Source organism: Apodemus sylvaticus, chromosome 23 (assembly GCF_947179515.1).
Source record: "Apodemus sylvaticus chromosome 23, mApoSyl1.1, whole genome shotgun sequence".
Taxonomy (NCBI): Eukaryota; Metazoa; Chordata; class Mammalia; order Rodentia; family Muridae; genus Apodemus; species Apodemus sylvaticus.
Genome location: NC_067494.1, coordinates 43,917,752 through 43,934,188, shown reverse-complemented (window position 1 = coordinate 43,934,188; position 16,437 = coordinate 43,917,752). Strand labels below are relative to the sequence as shown.

General features: G+C 35.9%; 1 protein-coding gene across 5 annotated transcripts in view; it reads right to left on the bottom strand.

The window, feature by feature from the left end:
* The window catches only part of Qki (QKI, KH domain containing RNA binding), a 109,277-nt gene that overhangs the window by 21,265 nt on the left and 71,575 nt on the right, over positions 1–16,437 (bottom strand). For all 5 annotated transcript variants that reach the window (XR_007975282.1, XM_052169935.1, XM_052169937.1 and 2 more), the window contains exon 4: positions 11,784–11,927. Coding sequence is in view for 4 of the 5 variants with exons in the window: in XM_052169935.1 (XP_052025895.1) it covers positions 11,784–11,927 (144 nt within the window). In the remaining variant the exon portion in view is untranslated. The remainder of the gene's footprint in view (positions 1–11,783; positions 11,928–16,437) is intronic.

Genomic DNA, 16,437 nt, shown 5'->3' with positions numbered 1-16,437 from the left:
CGACTGCTCTTCCAAAGGTCATGAGTTCAAATCCCGGCACCCACATGGTGGCTCACAACCATCCGTAAGGAGATCTATGCCCTCTTCTGGTGTTTGAAGACAGCTACAGTGTACTTACATATAATAAATAAATAAATCTTTAAAAAAAAAAAAAAAACTTACCTGACACTGAGTCAAGTCTCACCAATGGGTCAACTAAAATATTATGAATATAAGTTGCTACTCAGATGATGCCAATGTGCAACTGAACGCCATGCAATAAAGATTAACAAACAAAAAGTTTACTTTAAATATGTCTTACTTTGTCCCTCATCAACTAAATAATTATTCTTTTCTAATATAACTATGTCTCCCTAATAATATCAATAATATATTATTATATTAATAAATACTATTATAATAATAAATGCTATTATATTAATAACATTACTATTAATAGTGTTTTGAAAGATGCAACAATATTTTCAGGCATCCAGTTTATTATTACTATACTCTTTTACTATTTTCCTTATGAAACAGCTATCTAGTTACTTACAGTAGGCTCCCCATAATACTTTAGCTATTTTAGGAATCAATTATACAGCCTTGAAGACATTTCAGCTCTGAGTGTTTTTTCACCCAAACCCCATAAAGGAACTGATTAATATGGTTAGTGTCCTGAGGACAAGCGGTATCCTATACACCAAGTGATGGTCCTCACTGTGGACAATCACTGTTACACTAACATACAATTCTTTAGAGACACAGGAAAGGTGAAGTTCATTCTGAGAATATGTACATGAAACCTGAATAATACCACTTACCGCAGCTTGAAAACCGTATCTGACTCCAAAATGTTTTTGTTTTAATTATTCTACCCTTTGTGTCTCCTAGGTGTAAAAATATGATTTACTATTATACACATTGTATGGAATTAAAATATTACCTTATTGTTTATAAAAACAAAGTACTCTTCCCACAACACTCTGCAGTGCTAAATACAGAGCAAAATCATGACCAGGACTGTCACACTTTCCTCTAGAGATGTCAAAGAAACTTTTAAATGTGCTTGTCATGCATTTGTTTCGGTGAAGGGGGGGGGGGGGGGGAGAGACCCACAAGCCCTAATAAACTGGCCTCATGTGAGCAGGGATCAATTTGCTCTCGTCAAAAATTTATGAGGCCATAGGCCTCTATAAAAACTTCATGTATAGAAGGACTGGCTTCTTTTTTTCTAAACCTGTAATTTATGAGCTTATTCAAACCCATCAAATTGCTATAAGTAAACGCCTCAAACATTTGAAAATTCCCATGGCAACTCATTTAATTTGGCAGACAGACTGCTCTGACACTCTGAAGAGACAGTTAATACAGTACTGAGTCCCATTCTGATGAAAATGGCAGCAGGCACAGAAACATCCTCTTCACAAAATCCCTCACTGCTGCTCTTATCTGGGACCACATGCATTTTGGTTAGATGTTTAAACATTCTTTTCCTCAACAAAACAGTCAAAATGCCATATACTTCAGTTACTAGTACTTGTCCATGAAGTAAAATATAAGAGCAGCAATCTGACATTCTAGCTTAAAAATGTCTTGAAGAAGAAACTATTTCAGTATGCAGATGCCTCTTACTATCATCAATACTTCTTTGAACTTATTTTCAGACTATAATTAAAACAATTTACCATGAGTCAAATCCACAGGACATTAAGTGAAGAAGTCCTGAGAAATATAAAAACAAATATGTAAAGTATTTTCTCTTTGTTTTCTTAATTTCAACGACAATGATAACTGGTATTTCTAAAAAGAAAATTAAAATGATTTTGTTATGATATTTTCAAGTTTCACAATATTCCTTGATTAATCAGCACACTTAAAATTTCAAATTTCAGCTGGAAATTTGTAGTAATATATTAAAACCAATTATTTAATTCATATTAACTTAGATCCCTAGGAATGCTAATTCTTCTAAAAAAATCAAATATATATTAAAAATTCATTCATATTTAAGCTCAAAATACCTCTTAGTAAACATGAAAACAGGAGGATTCTACTACAAAGCCCCAAAACATGTTATGGACTGTCTGAGAGTAAAGCTGTTTATGTATGCACAGTCTGTTAGGATTTAAGCGTAAGTCCATGCTGCTTGACATCAGGAACCTCTCTCGTCAGAAGTTCACAGTTCAGCTTTCCACTTTAGTCCTGGCATAACACATGGAAACTGTTTTCCTTCAGAAAGAGATTAGGAGATGAAGGCACACAACCTGTATCTCCACGGTTTTCTTAGTCTTCATGTCTGCACAATATCCTGTTTCTTTCATCTGGAATTTTTTGAATCCCTTCTGAAATAATGATGTATATAAAAATGCTTATTGCCCCTCCCTATTTTCTTTTCTAAAAATTGCATTAGAGTTAGCATGGTGCATAATGGGTTTCATTAGGATATTTTCACCTTTTGTGGATCAGGAAGACAACTATTTACTCTATAGACTCATTTTACATATAGTGCCTCCCATTATCATCAGGAACTGAATCTGTAACTGGCTTCTCCAATGCTGCAGTTGAGGTAACCAATCCTTTTAACATAGAAAACCGGGGAGGGAGTAAAGGGGCACACATGTCTCACACTTTCACACAGCTAAAGTAATCACTTTTACAATGCCCATCAAAGGCATTTAAGTTACACTGCTTGGTACTATCTGTAGAAAACTGAATACAGTGATTGGTGTTTGGGGACAAGAGGGAATAAAGGACAAGATTATAAGAGGAAAGCCGCTACCATGCAGAACAATAAATGCTAATGCCAAACCCTGTTCGGACAGGTTTTGTCAATTAGAGATATAGGCATGTGTGCATCAAGTCCATCTGCCCTTTCAATGCCACAGAGGAGACTATTTACAACCAAGGAAAAGACTGATACATTCACAATTACTTTTATCTAAATGAGCCTTACAAACCAAAGACCCAATTACTGCAGAATATATATCCACATACAAGTGTACTTAAGTAAAGATGAGATGTTCACCAAAACAGACATTATCACTAGGTTATATATAATGAGGGCTGGGAATACAGTTCAGAGGTAGAGTACCAGACATACTTGTGAGGCATAGAGCCCTAGATCTACCTAATAAATTAAATAGGTAAATAATATAAAAAGTGTAATAATCATTATTTGAAAAGATAAAAACACATAGAATGTATTCATTAAGAATATAAAAACAACCAATGAAATACAAAGAAAAGTTCTAAATACTACAAAAGAAACTAGAAAACACTTTGAAATGAGTAATATGTACTATAACCGTATTTCTATCTATTAAAGAAAGGTTTTAGATCACTAATCTTACTTTAAAATGTCCAAATAAAGTTAAGTTCAAATAAAGTAGAAGAAAAGCAGAGGTCAGTGAAAGAGAAAAATTAACAAAAGTCAAAATGTGAAATTTAGAAGATTAATAGATTTTTCAAGAAAAATGAAAGCAAATTATTGACATCATGATGAAAAAGAGCACTATTATAGATCCTACAGCTTTATGGAGATAAAGAACTTAAAATGTACTTTATGGTAAATATTTTGACCACTAGGATATTAGAAAAACAAGAGAAATTCTGATTATCAATATAGCGATTATTTGTATTTAAAAGCCTTTATGATAATACAAAAATGGGAGAGGCACATCACAAATAGAAAAAAGTACTTGTTTGATAGGACTCAAACTAAAAGTAAAATAAATTTTGAGAAACCCAGTAAGAGACAAGAAGCTGGGTTACCTTAAAGGCATAACCCAAACCAACTATTTTAGTAAGTACATAAAATACCAACGAACTGAAAAACAGGGCAATGACACTATGCCACAAAAGTAAAAAGACCAACCAACCAACCAACCAACCAATCAAAAAGGCAACAAAAAAAAAGGTAGAAATTTGTAATATATGACATTAATGTAGCAAAAAACAAACAAACAAACAGAAAAACAACAATAACAACAAAACACATTGAATACAGAATTGGGAGATGTCCTAATTTGGTTTCTGTTGTAATAAGACACAGACTAAAACAAAGTTGAGGAGGAAAGCTAATTGAATTACACTTGACAGCCCATCACCAGGGAAGCCAATGCAGGAACACCAGGCAGGAGGAACTCAAACAGTGACCGTGGAAGAATGCTGCTTACCGGCTCACTTGGTATATGTCCAGTACTACCACAAGCCTACAACAGTTACAAATAGAAAAATAGTCTCCATCCCAGATGATTTTAGTTTGTGTCAGGGCCAAATAAATAAATAAATATCCATGAGATAAGAAAATATGGAAGCTTTCTGTGAGACAAAATAAAAAAAACAATTTGAAAGGAAGTGAATCATCCACAGCTCAGATGTTTGCAGCTGACTTGTAAATAGATGAGTGCTGTGCTAAGACTTTAGAAACTCTGTCCCCCAATAAACTTGGCAACAGACCAATTTATTTTTAAAGGGGCCAAGTTTTATAGTTCTAAGAACAAAGTTCAACACAGATTGTAAGAGCCTTGTAAAATTTCTGTGATGTGATTACTAATGTAAACAATTTATGGAAAATTAAAATCATAAATAATCATTTTGTCCAAAGCCTAATTGGCCAGCAAATGCAAAATGTCGAGTTATCATTAGCTATTTTAAAAGTCCGTTTAGGAAAAGGAAAAAATAAAAATCAAGAAAACTAGTTTGCCAGTTATCTTATTCACAATAATTCTAAGTAATACTAATGTTCTTCTATAATGTACCTAAAACAATGCTATCACTGTATTAAGCCCTAACACAAGGCATTATTTCTTCCTATGTAAGCCCTATTTAATGTATCTTCATACAGTAAGATCTGCTATGGCAATCTAGTGCCCTGAAACCGTTTTTCAGAGTTATAGAGATAACTCAATAATGGAGTACCCACCTTTCTATCATCACAGGTCTAGGCTATGAGAGGACTAAAAATCTTTCTCCCATTTACAAGCTACATTAGGGAACTTACATGAACCTACCCCAAAAATCCTAATATTTTTAAAATGTCAAAAGAGACTGTACTATATAGTAAAGAGTTTAAAACCAAACAGCTTATTTCCTCTTCCACTTTCAGAGGGGCTAGTGTGGTACAGTTTTACTTGAGTAAAATAATAAAACTGAATGATTTTCTTTGATATTTGAAATTTTAAAAATATATCAACTTTACTAGCTTACTAGGGAGAATTACTTGAAAGGAGTGAAAATGACAAGAGAGGATACTCTTCCAACCCACAGGAACACAAGTATTACAGAAATATTATGGAGGCCTAGCATGATGGTTTCAGACCTTAACATTAGAACTCTGGGTGGTAGACTGAAACAGGAGGACCCTGAGCTCAGGTTAGGCAACATAGGGAGACCGTGGCTCCCAACCCCATTTTTGCGTACCCTCAAAGATTATCAACAGTTTCTATTAAGGATACATCTCTAAAGACTTTTGAGTATATTTATACTCAGAGATACTTAAAGACAATGAATACAAACTTGTACAATAAAAATACTATATATAATGATACTATATATTCATGCCTATTTATATATATATATAATATACTATTTATATATACTATTTATATATACACATATATATATGTGTATATGTATATATATGTATATATATACATATATATACACATCTCTAAAGACTTTTGAGTATATTTATACTCAGAGATACTTAAAGACAATGAATACAAACTTGTACAATAAAAATACTATATATAATACTACTATATATTCATGCCTATTTAATGCATGGTGTATTAGTAAATTAGAAAACAAAAGGATTAAAGTAATCTATCAAAAACGTGAAACAAAAACATTATTTCACTGAAAAACAAGTCTTCTAAATATCTGATTCTAATGAATGACGTGTGGCCATTGCAAAACCTTTATTAATCATGAAGTTAGATTTGAATGCTGAACTACTTTCGGGGGGCGGGGATTGGAATACTGTTTGCTTACTGGCAAAAGGAATGAAATGTACTTAGGGTTGTTTTAAAACTGAAATTTAAGCCCAGCATCACTGATCATATAGAACTTCAATCCTAGCACTGTGGAGGCAGAGGCAAGATGTTTTGAGCAGGTGAGTCTTCACAGCTAGAGCTACATAGTAAAGCCCCATCACAAAACAAAACAAATACAAACTGAAGTTAAAACCAAAAACCAAAACCCACCTTTGGATTTTAGATATTGCTCCAGAAGGTAGGGAAGTATGTGCTGAGCATGCGTGAGGACAGTCTCTGCCCTGCAAATCCAGGTAAAGTGGGTACAACGGCACATGTCTGTATCCCAGGGTTCCTCTGGACATTCATACTCCAAGAAGCCTCATATACTCAGCAGAAACAACAAACCCTACTCCAACAAGGTAAAGGTGTGCACCAACACCTACAGCTGCCCTCTCACCTCACTACCTGCACCCCATTCCAGCACATGAACACTCCCTGCATGCATACACGTAATAAGTTTAGTTCAAAACATACACACACAAACACACACAACCAAATGTGACTTACTAAATATTACATTTAACATTTCAAAACTAGACAGGTTAGAACTGCATCACAACAAGTGAGGATATGTTTGTCAAATTTATGAGCCTTAAAACTCAGCAGAGAAAAAAACCACAAACAAGATACTTAATTCCGTGTAATTATAAAGCTCAGATCAAGCAAAGCTGAGTGTTCCTTGCTTCACCCACACCCCCTAGATTCAGCTTTCTCCACAAAAAGGGCACAGAATTGTCCTTTTATCTTTCTAGAAAAGACTAACACCAAACATAAGAACAAAAACAAGACTATTTTGGGCTTTAGTTGTAAATTTAATCTTTAAATGATATCATATCATAAGCAAGATAATAGCCCCTTACCAGATGAGTCCAGAGACTATAGTGTATCACTTCAAAACACAGAAAAAGAGGGAAGAGAAAGAGAATGAGAATGAGAGAAAGAGAATGAGAATGAGAATGAGAATGAGAGAAAGAGAAAGAGAAAGAGAAAGAGAAAGAGAAAGAGAAAGAGAAAGAGAAAGTTGTTGCATTAGCTTGTAATTCTTAGTACTTGAGATTGCAAGCTCCAGGACAAGCAGGCTAAAAAGCAAAACAAAGCAAAATTACTCCTTTTTTCCTATAGAATTTGGCCCAGGTTTAAAACCTTTAAGCAGTAGGCATTCTCTGCTACACTAGTACAAATGTCCTAGTGAAGGGAGTTGGGACTTTTCAGAATCTATAGTTGAGGCAGCAAGCAGACTGAGCCAGGACATGCTGGACAAGCTTGAAGCAAGGTTGTGGTTGAGCCATTCCACAAACAGACCGGCCATAAAAGATAAGGGGCATGCCTGGGAAAACTCCTATGGGTCATACACTATCTGGACTGGAGTCTCCTGTCTCCTGTCCTTGGATGCAGTTTAAAATGACCTTCCTGCAAAAAAACCCACCCTGCACGCCAGAATCCCCCGCCAATGTTTGAATCAGCAAATCATGTGTAACCGTGCCAAACCCCCCTGACAACCCCCTTGACTTTTCCTATATAAATCCCTAACTTTTGAGCCTCAGGGTCGACTCCACTGTCTCCTGTGTGAGATATGTGTCGATCCAGAGCTCTGATAATAAACTACCTCATGCATTTACATCAAGTCGGTCTCTCGTGTTTCCTTGGGTAGACGCTATCCCGAGAATAGAGTGGGGGTCTCCCCAAAAGGAGGTCCTACACTAGAAGGTAATGTAGTCCAGTTTATGCGCTTCCAGTCCAGTGCTCTAAATACCTGAGGAATCATAGCTCCATGTTCTCATCAAATTCTTGTTAGTTATTACCATGTGAATGGCTTTTCAGTTTTCACATTTCAAACCCAGTTTCTTTGTTTCTAACAATGAAAATTAAAGGAGGCACCAATTGCTTTAAGGCATCACATATACTACATCATCAAGTCTAATCAAAATCCTTGTCAACTAATTTTACCTTCAAGATATCAAGTCTAATCAAAATTCCTGTCAACTAAATTCACCTTCAAGATAAATCCTTCATCAAACACCTCCATCATCCTTGACTCTAGTTCAAACAACTTGTATGTATCTAGCCATGAACTATTCTGAATTAAACACTTACACTGAATGCTTTGTAAGTGACATCTGAGCTTTCACCGCTGCCCTCAAAGCCTACTAGCTAAGTAGCCAGAAAAATCCATTGAAACAGGCAGCAGCAAGCAGGTTGTGCCATTCCTGTCCACCTCTCCCAACAACCTATTTCAGAATAAAGACTCAATGCCTTAACCTACTTTCCCAATTACCTCACAAATATCTCCAGCTCACTTAACTTTGTTGAGCACCATGGTATTTCAAACAGGACACAGGATCACTTCTGTTCTCGGTAACTAAGAAAATTCCTAAGATATCCAAATAGTTGTACTACACATTTCTCAAAATCATCTCTTCAAGAAGCATTTTGTAATCATTATCTAAAAGAGCTTTGTCCTAACCAGTGGTTCTCTATCACCCTTTATTGTACCTTAGAGATATACAGACACATATTTAACCATATTAATTTTATTTCTGGAAACATTCTAAAATATTTAGACAGGCAGCCTCTAACATTTACTACAGATATTATCTGTGATACTATTAATAAGCAAGAAATATTAATAAGTGATTGATAATAGCATAGTCATATATATGATGGCATTTAAAGCATGTTACTAGGGAAAACCATGAAAAACACTATTAATGACTCTTCACGACATACAAAACTGTAGTTGTGTAATGTCACACTAGAAAAATTATTCTAGCGTCTAAAATATGCACTTAGAAAATAAGCTGGTAACATTAACATCAGAAATCAAGTATAGGTAGAAGTCATCTGACTAATTCTAGTTACATTTCTGAATTTTCTTTTCAACAAATACAGCTAATATAAATAAACGCTGTATTAGTTCTCCCTCACATAATGAAGCTTAAAACAGTTGGTCTCATGAACCCAGAAAGTAGGATAGTAAATACAGAAGGAGAAGAGTGGGGTGGGGTGCGAAGGGGGTATTTAAGAGGTGCTCATTTACAGTTAGATAAGAGGAATAAATTCTAGTGCTTTGTAACAGCAGAATGACTACAGTTACCAATTTATTGTTTGTAAATAGCTAGAAGACTTCTAACACAAAAGAACTGAAAACAATCTGAAGTGGGGAGGGCAGAAAAGATAAGAAAGGAAGAAGAGGAGATACAGCTAAAACTCAGGGTCACCTGAGGGACAGTATGGAAATCTACTATAGTAAAAGCTTCATAAAACATATATATGAAAGAAATATAAATGGAGTCACTAAATAATAGGGAGACAAAGTACCAAGTAAACACCTGTCACCATCAAAGGAGACATCCAGTCTTTAGAATGCATTATATCTAATTGAGTTCTTGGCAAAGGAGCTCCCCAGAACCCCAACAACCAGGGTACATTGCTGATGCTACTTATGGTTCTCTCTTCACAACTGACAGTGATGCCCTACAACAAGAAGGCAGGCTGGGGCCTACCTAGAACCTCCATTCCTGCCTACTGACTGCTGTTCATGGTAGTAGGACTCTGAACACTAGAGTGGACAGAGGAGACAGATTAACACCAATCCAACTACATACCATTCCATCTGTAATGGTGGCTTATGAGATACACAGGTGCAATCGTGACACAAATGTTATAGGAGTAACGACCACTATCTGACTAAAATTAAAGCCCACTCCATGAGATGGAACACTCAGATGGCCAGGAACCTGAGACCAGAAATCCAAATACTACTGATAAAAGAATACAACAATAATATAACTTTTAATGACATTCAGCTATACTTGTAGACAAGTGTCTTGCCCAGGCATTATCAAGAAGCACTAGAAGGGAACAGATACAGGGACACACAACTGGACAATGGACAGAGTGAGAGTCCTTGCTTGGAACACTCAGTCCTAAACAGTGTCTCCATCAAATGCCTTACTTCTGTGCTCAGGGACCTCTGTACAAGTGGAGGGGCACTCAGCTCTCATGTGAAATTCAGAGGACATCCTCCAGAAATTGGTTCTCCCAACATTGTTGAACCTGGGGACCAAACCCAAGTCAGGCTCACCGATCAACAAGAAATTCTATAAATGAAAGAGTGGGTACTCCAAAGTCTTAGTTCACCATTAGTTTCCCCCCACTAAATTAAAGAAAACAGGTCAAAATTTTTTAGAATTCACCAATAATCTTCTAAATCAATGCTCTTTATTTTATAATATCTTGTAGAATAAAAGTAAATTACAAAAGCAATGCCTAGAAAAATCAAATGGGTAAATAGTAAACTATTAGACCATTTTCTTTTGGCTACATTAGTTTAACATGTGTTGTTAAATACATGGCACTGTAATACTTTCCTGTCCATGAAACTGTAACTAAATATCCACAAGTCTCCTTGCACTGCTTTTCAAGACCACACAGTTACTAAGGAAAGGGAAGTGGATAAGATTTAACAGTATATCTTTGCAAACAACTACATGTCCATGTTCCTTAAGTATCTATCAACAGAATTTGTATCAAATTCTTTCCTAGCAAGGAACCAATGTTTTCAAATGAATGAGAAACTGTTTCTAATGAATGAGCTCACTTAGAAAGTGGACTGTGAGGACAATAAAGAACAGACCACTGGGATATGAACAACAGTAGATCTCAAATGCATTCATGGAAGCAACAAAATGGCTCTGGTGACAGCATACTAACAACAGATTTTCCTAGCTTAAGAGCAGCCAACCAAAATATTTCCATATTAACATGAGAAAGATGGCTTCATTCATCTTTAAAATCATTTTGTTCTCATTGCCTGCTTGGGGAAAAAAAAAACAGTACTCTAATATTACGCAGCAAAATAAAAAAGTAAAGAAGTGTTGAAGGAAGAAAATGAGTAGAAAGAACAGAAAGAGGTCTCATGAGATGCTAGTCTCAAACTTTATTCTCAATGTCTTATGTAAGATTCCTAAATATGACCTTTAACAGTGTGAGCGGGTAAGTGTAAAAAGCATTTGGATTGGTGCCTATGAAATCAATAAAACTCAGCTTTCAGTAAAAACACAGATTTTACTATGCAATAAGAAAGTTTTACTATGCAACACTAACTTATTTACAGAAGTATGCCACAAGAGACCCTAGCATATGAGCAAACTCTACTTTCCTACAGTACTAATTACACTAGCAACTAGTGAATTACTGAATTGCTATTACTTAACCTTTTTTGATTTTGTTTTTCACCTGTTTGGTGGTTTTGGAAACAGGGTCTTTCTAGCCCTGACTGTCCTAGACTCACTATGTAAACAAGGCTGGTCTAGAATTTACCTAGATTTGCCTGTTCTGCCTCTCAAGTGCTGGGGAGGGACTGTATGCATGTGCCACCATGTCCAGCATACTTCACATTTTAAGAAAAAGAAAACAGAAAATAAACAAAACAAAAACTTTTAGCATCCTGACTGATCTATCTAGATGCTTCTCCTATAACAGGGCAATTTAAAAGTTGACTGTGTCTTTTAAGAAGTAAGCTAATTAGGCTTGTTTTTCTACCACATCCCTTCCTTCACAAAAATAAGCAGGGATTCCTGGTTAAGAATGAGTAATCCTGTCTTTTACACTATATATTTAATGAGACATATATTATTTTTATATTTGTGGTTAAATAAAATCTATAACAATTAACAACCCATCCTGTATTAACATTACATTTTTAAGTCAATCTAAAAAGGAAAAAGTTTAAAAAAAAATTCAAGATGAAAATTTACTTACTGCAGGTACCAGTAACTTCTTCACCTCTTCAACCGCTCTCTTCAGCTTGATTTCTGCTCTGTTCTGAGCATCTTCCACAGTGATTAGTACATGTAAATCTTCATTTAGATGCTCCCAATTGGGCTTGCCTCTATTTTGCTCCTCCTTTAAAAAAAAAAAAAAGTGCAATGTTATTAATACATTTTTTTTCAAAGACAGAATACACCTTTTGTAACATGCACCTAGTGCCAATTACTTAAAGTCATGTTTCTATTATTTTGCTACGATGACAATACAAAGCTTTTCAATTAGTTTCCAAAGTAAACAAAAGCCTTGCTATGGGCCTGGTCAGTCAAATGAGAACACAGCCAACATTCATGCTGCACCTAATATATATCCAGCTGAGGATGAAAGTGGCCAAGACAATCACAAGAGATAGCATTGCTACTCTAGGAAACATATAGTGCCATTTTTTATATATAATGAGTATCTGAGAACCATGGTACTTCTAGATTTTACTTATGAAAGAAGTTATCAAGTTTAAACAAGTCACTTAGCAGTATCACACAAATAAGCTGCCAATATGGGAAATGAATCAAAACTTTCATCCTCCAACTTAGTGATAACTCCACTCATTACAGAAGGGTTAATAACACTAGTTTCCAGCCAACCTTAAATAAGTATTTTGAAAATAGATCTCATCATGTAAATGAAGCACTGGTTGCTGTATTTCAAGTAGTAAAAGGAAAACAAAATGCACAGCAAATGGCTAGATATTGGTTTCATTATATTTCAAGTGGCTTTTACTTTTAAAACTGTGTATACAGTGAAGAGCTGCTAGGAAAGAAGCATCATTCTTCTTTGGGGTGTGGCCACTGCTGTTGCCATGCTCCATGGATGGCTGTATGCCATGCACAAATGGACAGCACTAAATGGGCTTAGTGGGTTCTTAGAATTTAAAAGATGAACATGAAATTTGGGGTCAATGAGGGTATCCTGGAGGAATTGGAGGGAGATCTAGCTGTTGGATTTGATGTGCATCTGTATATATGTATGTGTATACATAATTTTGAATAAAAAAGAACTATAAAGTTCATTCTTGCATTGTATTAAGTTTCACAGACAATCATCTATGTCATTTCTTTGCTAGCTTCTGGTTACCAAGCAAGGAATGCATGTACATGCTTGAAAGCCTTATCAAACTTATAACTGGCCACATGCACATACGTAATTTACAAATATACAAATTGAACATAAATATAACTGCTACCCAAACTTAAAGCAAATTATCAGAGGTAAACAATAGTACCCATTATTAGACCTTTCTTGTAAAAGTCATTATTAGTCTGTTACTATGTCAATTACAGTCAATGGAAGTAAACTGGCATAATAACAAAGGCTTTCCTATTATTTTTCACATTGAGGACAAACAATGAAGACAAAAAATAATAAGATTTACCAAGTACAAGATTCTATTTTATCAGTAACTTCAGCAGAAAAATGCACCTAGGCATATGCTTCTGAAGAGTAGACTTACAATCATAGTGAGCTAATTAGAACTCAAAGAAAAACAGCAATAATCAAACTATGCTAACTAGTAGCCCAAAGCTTATCTATTTCATTACTAGATCACACCACATTCCTAATAACAATATATCTTAGCAGAACTATAGCAAAAGGCAAATTCCATGCAATATCAATGTAGAATAAAATGGTAGCATTGCATCATCAGAGAATCTTAAGAGCACCCAAGACATTACAAATATATCTAATAAATATTAATCTGGCTATTTAAAATATTTTCAGTTTAAGAGATTATATAAATACCAATTAGTTCTATTTAATAAATGATAGCTGTTTTTTACCCAGGATGCACCATGAAGAGCATTGAAGGTAAAGAGTCACTGAATCAAAACAGTGGGAACCCCAAAATCATTTGCATGACAAATACGAAGCATAAATATTTCTGTGACAATAATTTTAAATCTAAATTTTAATGTTAAAGAATACTTGTACTTCTCACCAAAATTTGTTTTTGTTTATTTTTATATATCTGTTAGGTAGACTTGGAAAGACTTTCATTTGTAATCAAGACAAAGAACCAGGAGCAATGCTCACTTCTTACTCTATCTGAAACAAAGTATATGAAGCAACAATTCCAAGCTACTAGAAATTAGGCATTGAAGAAGAGAAAGAACAATGGTGAGAGGACAGGGACCAGCTGTAACTGCCCAAGTTGACAATAATCAACAGCTTTAGTCTCGGCCCACTAGAAGATACTAGAACAGCAATTTGAGAGTCCAGGAATGTAAAGCAGACAGGGCTCAGGACTGCTTGAGAGCTGTTAGCATCCGGTCTAGTACTGTAACTCAACAGACCCATGTAGGCTGGGCAGAAGAGTCTAAAGGTCAGGAATCAGTTTCCAAAAACATCATAGACTGTGAAACATCTCATCCTTCATCAACAATATCTCAAAGGGAAACAATTCAACTTAGTATGAACCACTATTCAAGTATTGCCTAAATAAGTTGCAAAATCAAGATTTAAGGGTGCTAAACTTTTTCCAACCACTTCCTAGAACAAAACTAAGAAACATTTATAAGAATAAAAATATGTTTCTGACAATGTGGAAGTCTCTGTTTGTTGCTATGTAGTCAGAAGTTAACAGTCATAGAGCTGCCAGATGCTCAGCAAATAAAATTCTTGCTCTGTGAACATAGGAACTAAGTAAGCTCAGATCCCAGCACTCTATGAAAGACATATTTTGAGGAGAGGATGCTACCATGTGTTGCAGACAGGATCTAGAGGGATCAATGGTCAGGTGATCTATTTCAAACAATGGACTCCAGGGTCAGTGAGAAACCTATCTTAAAAAATAAATACTTAAGTACTGGCTAGTCAGCTCAGTGGGTTAAGAACACTGGCTGCACTTCTAGAGAACCTGGTTTGATTCCATGGCAGCTCACCACTACCTTATTTGTAATAACAGACCCCACCCCTAAGATCTGACTCTCTTTTCTGTTCCTTGTGGGCACTATACAGAGTACAGATATACATGCAGACACATGAAATAAACAAACAAATAAATGGGTAAGTAAGGTGGAGACCTAAGGGAAAAGATACACAGGCCTCGAACTCTTACACATACACACACGCACACACACGCACGCACGCACACGACGGGAGGGGGGGTGGGGGGGGGAGGAAGAGGGGGAGAGAGGGAGAGAGGGAGGGAGAATGGTAGGGTCATTAAGATTATACATTGGATACTTACAACAGAATAAAGTTAATAAAGCAAATCTAGGAATGATATATTTATCATAAACATTACAGAAACAGTATTTTACAAACAAAAACATTGTATATGTTTTTCAAACTCATACTTCTAAAATCTCTCACTGTACTTTTCCTAATACTGTCCTCATCTATACTCTATCTATTGTACTTATTTGTATTTGGTACTTCACTCATTTTAAAACATTTCTTTTCCACATTTCATTTCTTATTTATTGTGTACATGATGCACATGGGGATTCATGTCCCAGATCCTGTAAAGGGAGGTCAGGAAACAACTTTAGAGAACCCACTCTCTTCTCACTATAGGTTTCCAGGGGTTAAACTCACGTAGTCAGATTTGTGCAGAAAGCACTGTCACCCACTCACTTCATCTCAAGGATAAATTCTAAGACATTCTTTTAAGTAACACAGCACCATTTTTGAAGCTTGACATGTCTTATTAATGCTGAAGGGCAACAATATCGCCCTCCTTGCCTAACCATTGCTGAGGTGACCAGATACTTGAAATACTTTTAGTGATCTCTTCAAGTTTCTAGTCACAGAGGATGTTAATGCTGAAAGATGGGGTAGGACAATCTTTTCGGCTGCTTGCTTAGAAGGTCATGGTCCTGGCCAATGTTCCTCTTTACAAATACAGTCACAGAATCAAGTGTCACAGCCTTCCTTAGCACTGGTGCACACCAGATTCAGGGACTAGCTGCAAATATGAGGACATTGTTTTTGCTTTTTATATCAATCAAAAAGCTTAGCTTTTAATTCGGGAAGCACAGGTCTTCTATCAACTTCTGTGAAATTGTGGCAACAAGTTAACTTGCTAAGTTTAGATAAGATTAAGATTAAAAACAAAACAAAACAAAACAAAACAAAACAAAAAACAAAACAAAGAACCCAGACATCTTAAGAGTTTCTGGTAACAAATTTCCAATAGCTTGAGGAAAAATATGATTATTCTTAAAGTTGCTACATGTTGGGAATTGGTTCTAATGCTTTGTCTTAATTTGGCTCCCAAAAGCTGCTTCCAGACCTGAGGGTCCCTGTCCCCAGCTGGCTTCGTTTGGTAATACAGAATTGCCTTAAAACCAATGACTGGGCAGGGAGATGGAAGCAGGATTTTTAGATTGCATGGGCAAGGGACCAAGGGAGAGAGGGATAGGAATGGGAGAATTGCCATGACTTGGAGGGAGAGGAATCAGGTCTGCAGAAGAAAAATCATCCAGCAATGTAGGTGGAAAGGGAAAGTGGCCCTCCTGGGTGGGGAGGGGGTAGTGGGTGCCCAGGCAACAGGGCAGCAAAGATAGAGATTTAGAAGGTATTAAGCCGGGAATACCAGAGGGGAATGTGTGCTAGTCAAGGGGAGGTTTAGAAGGACCCAACCATT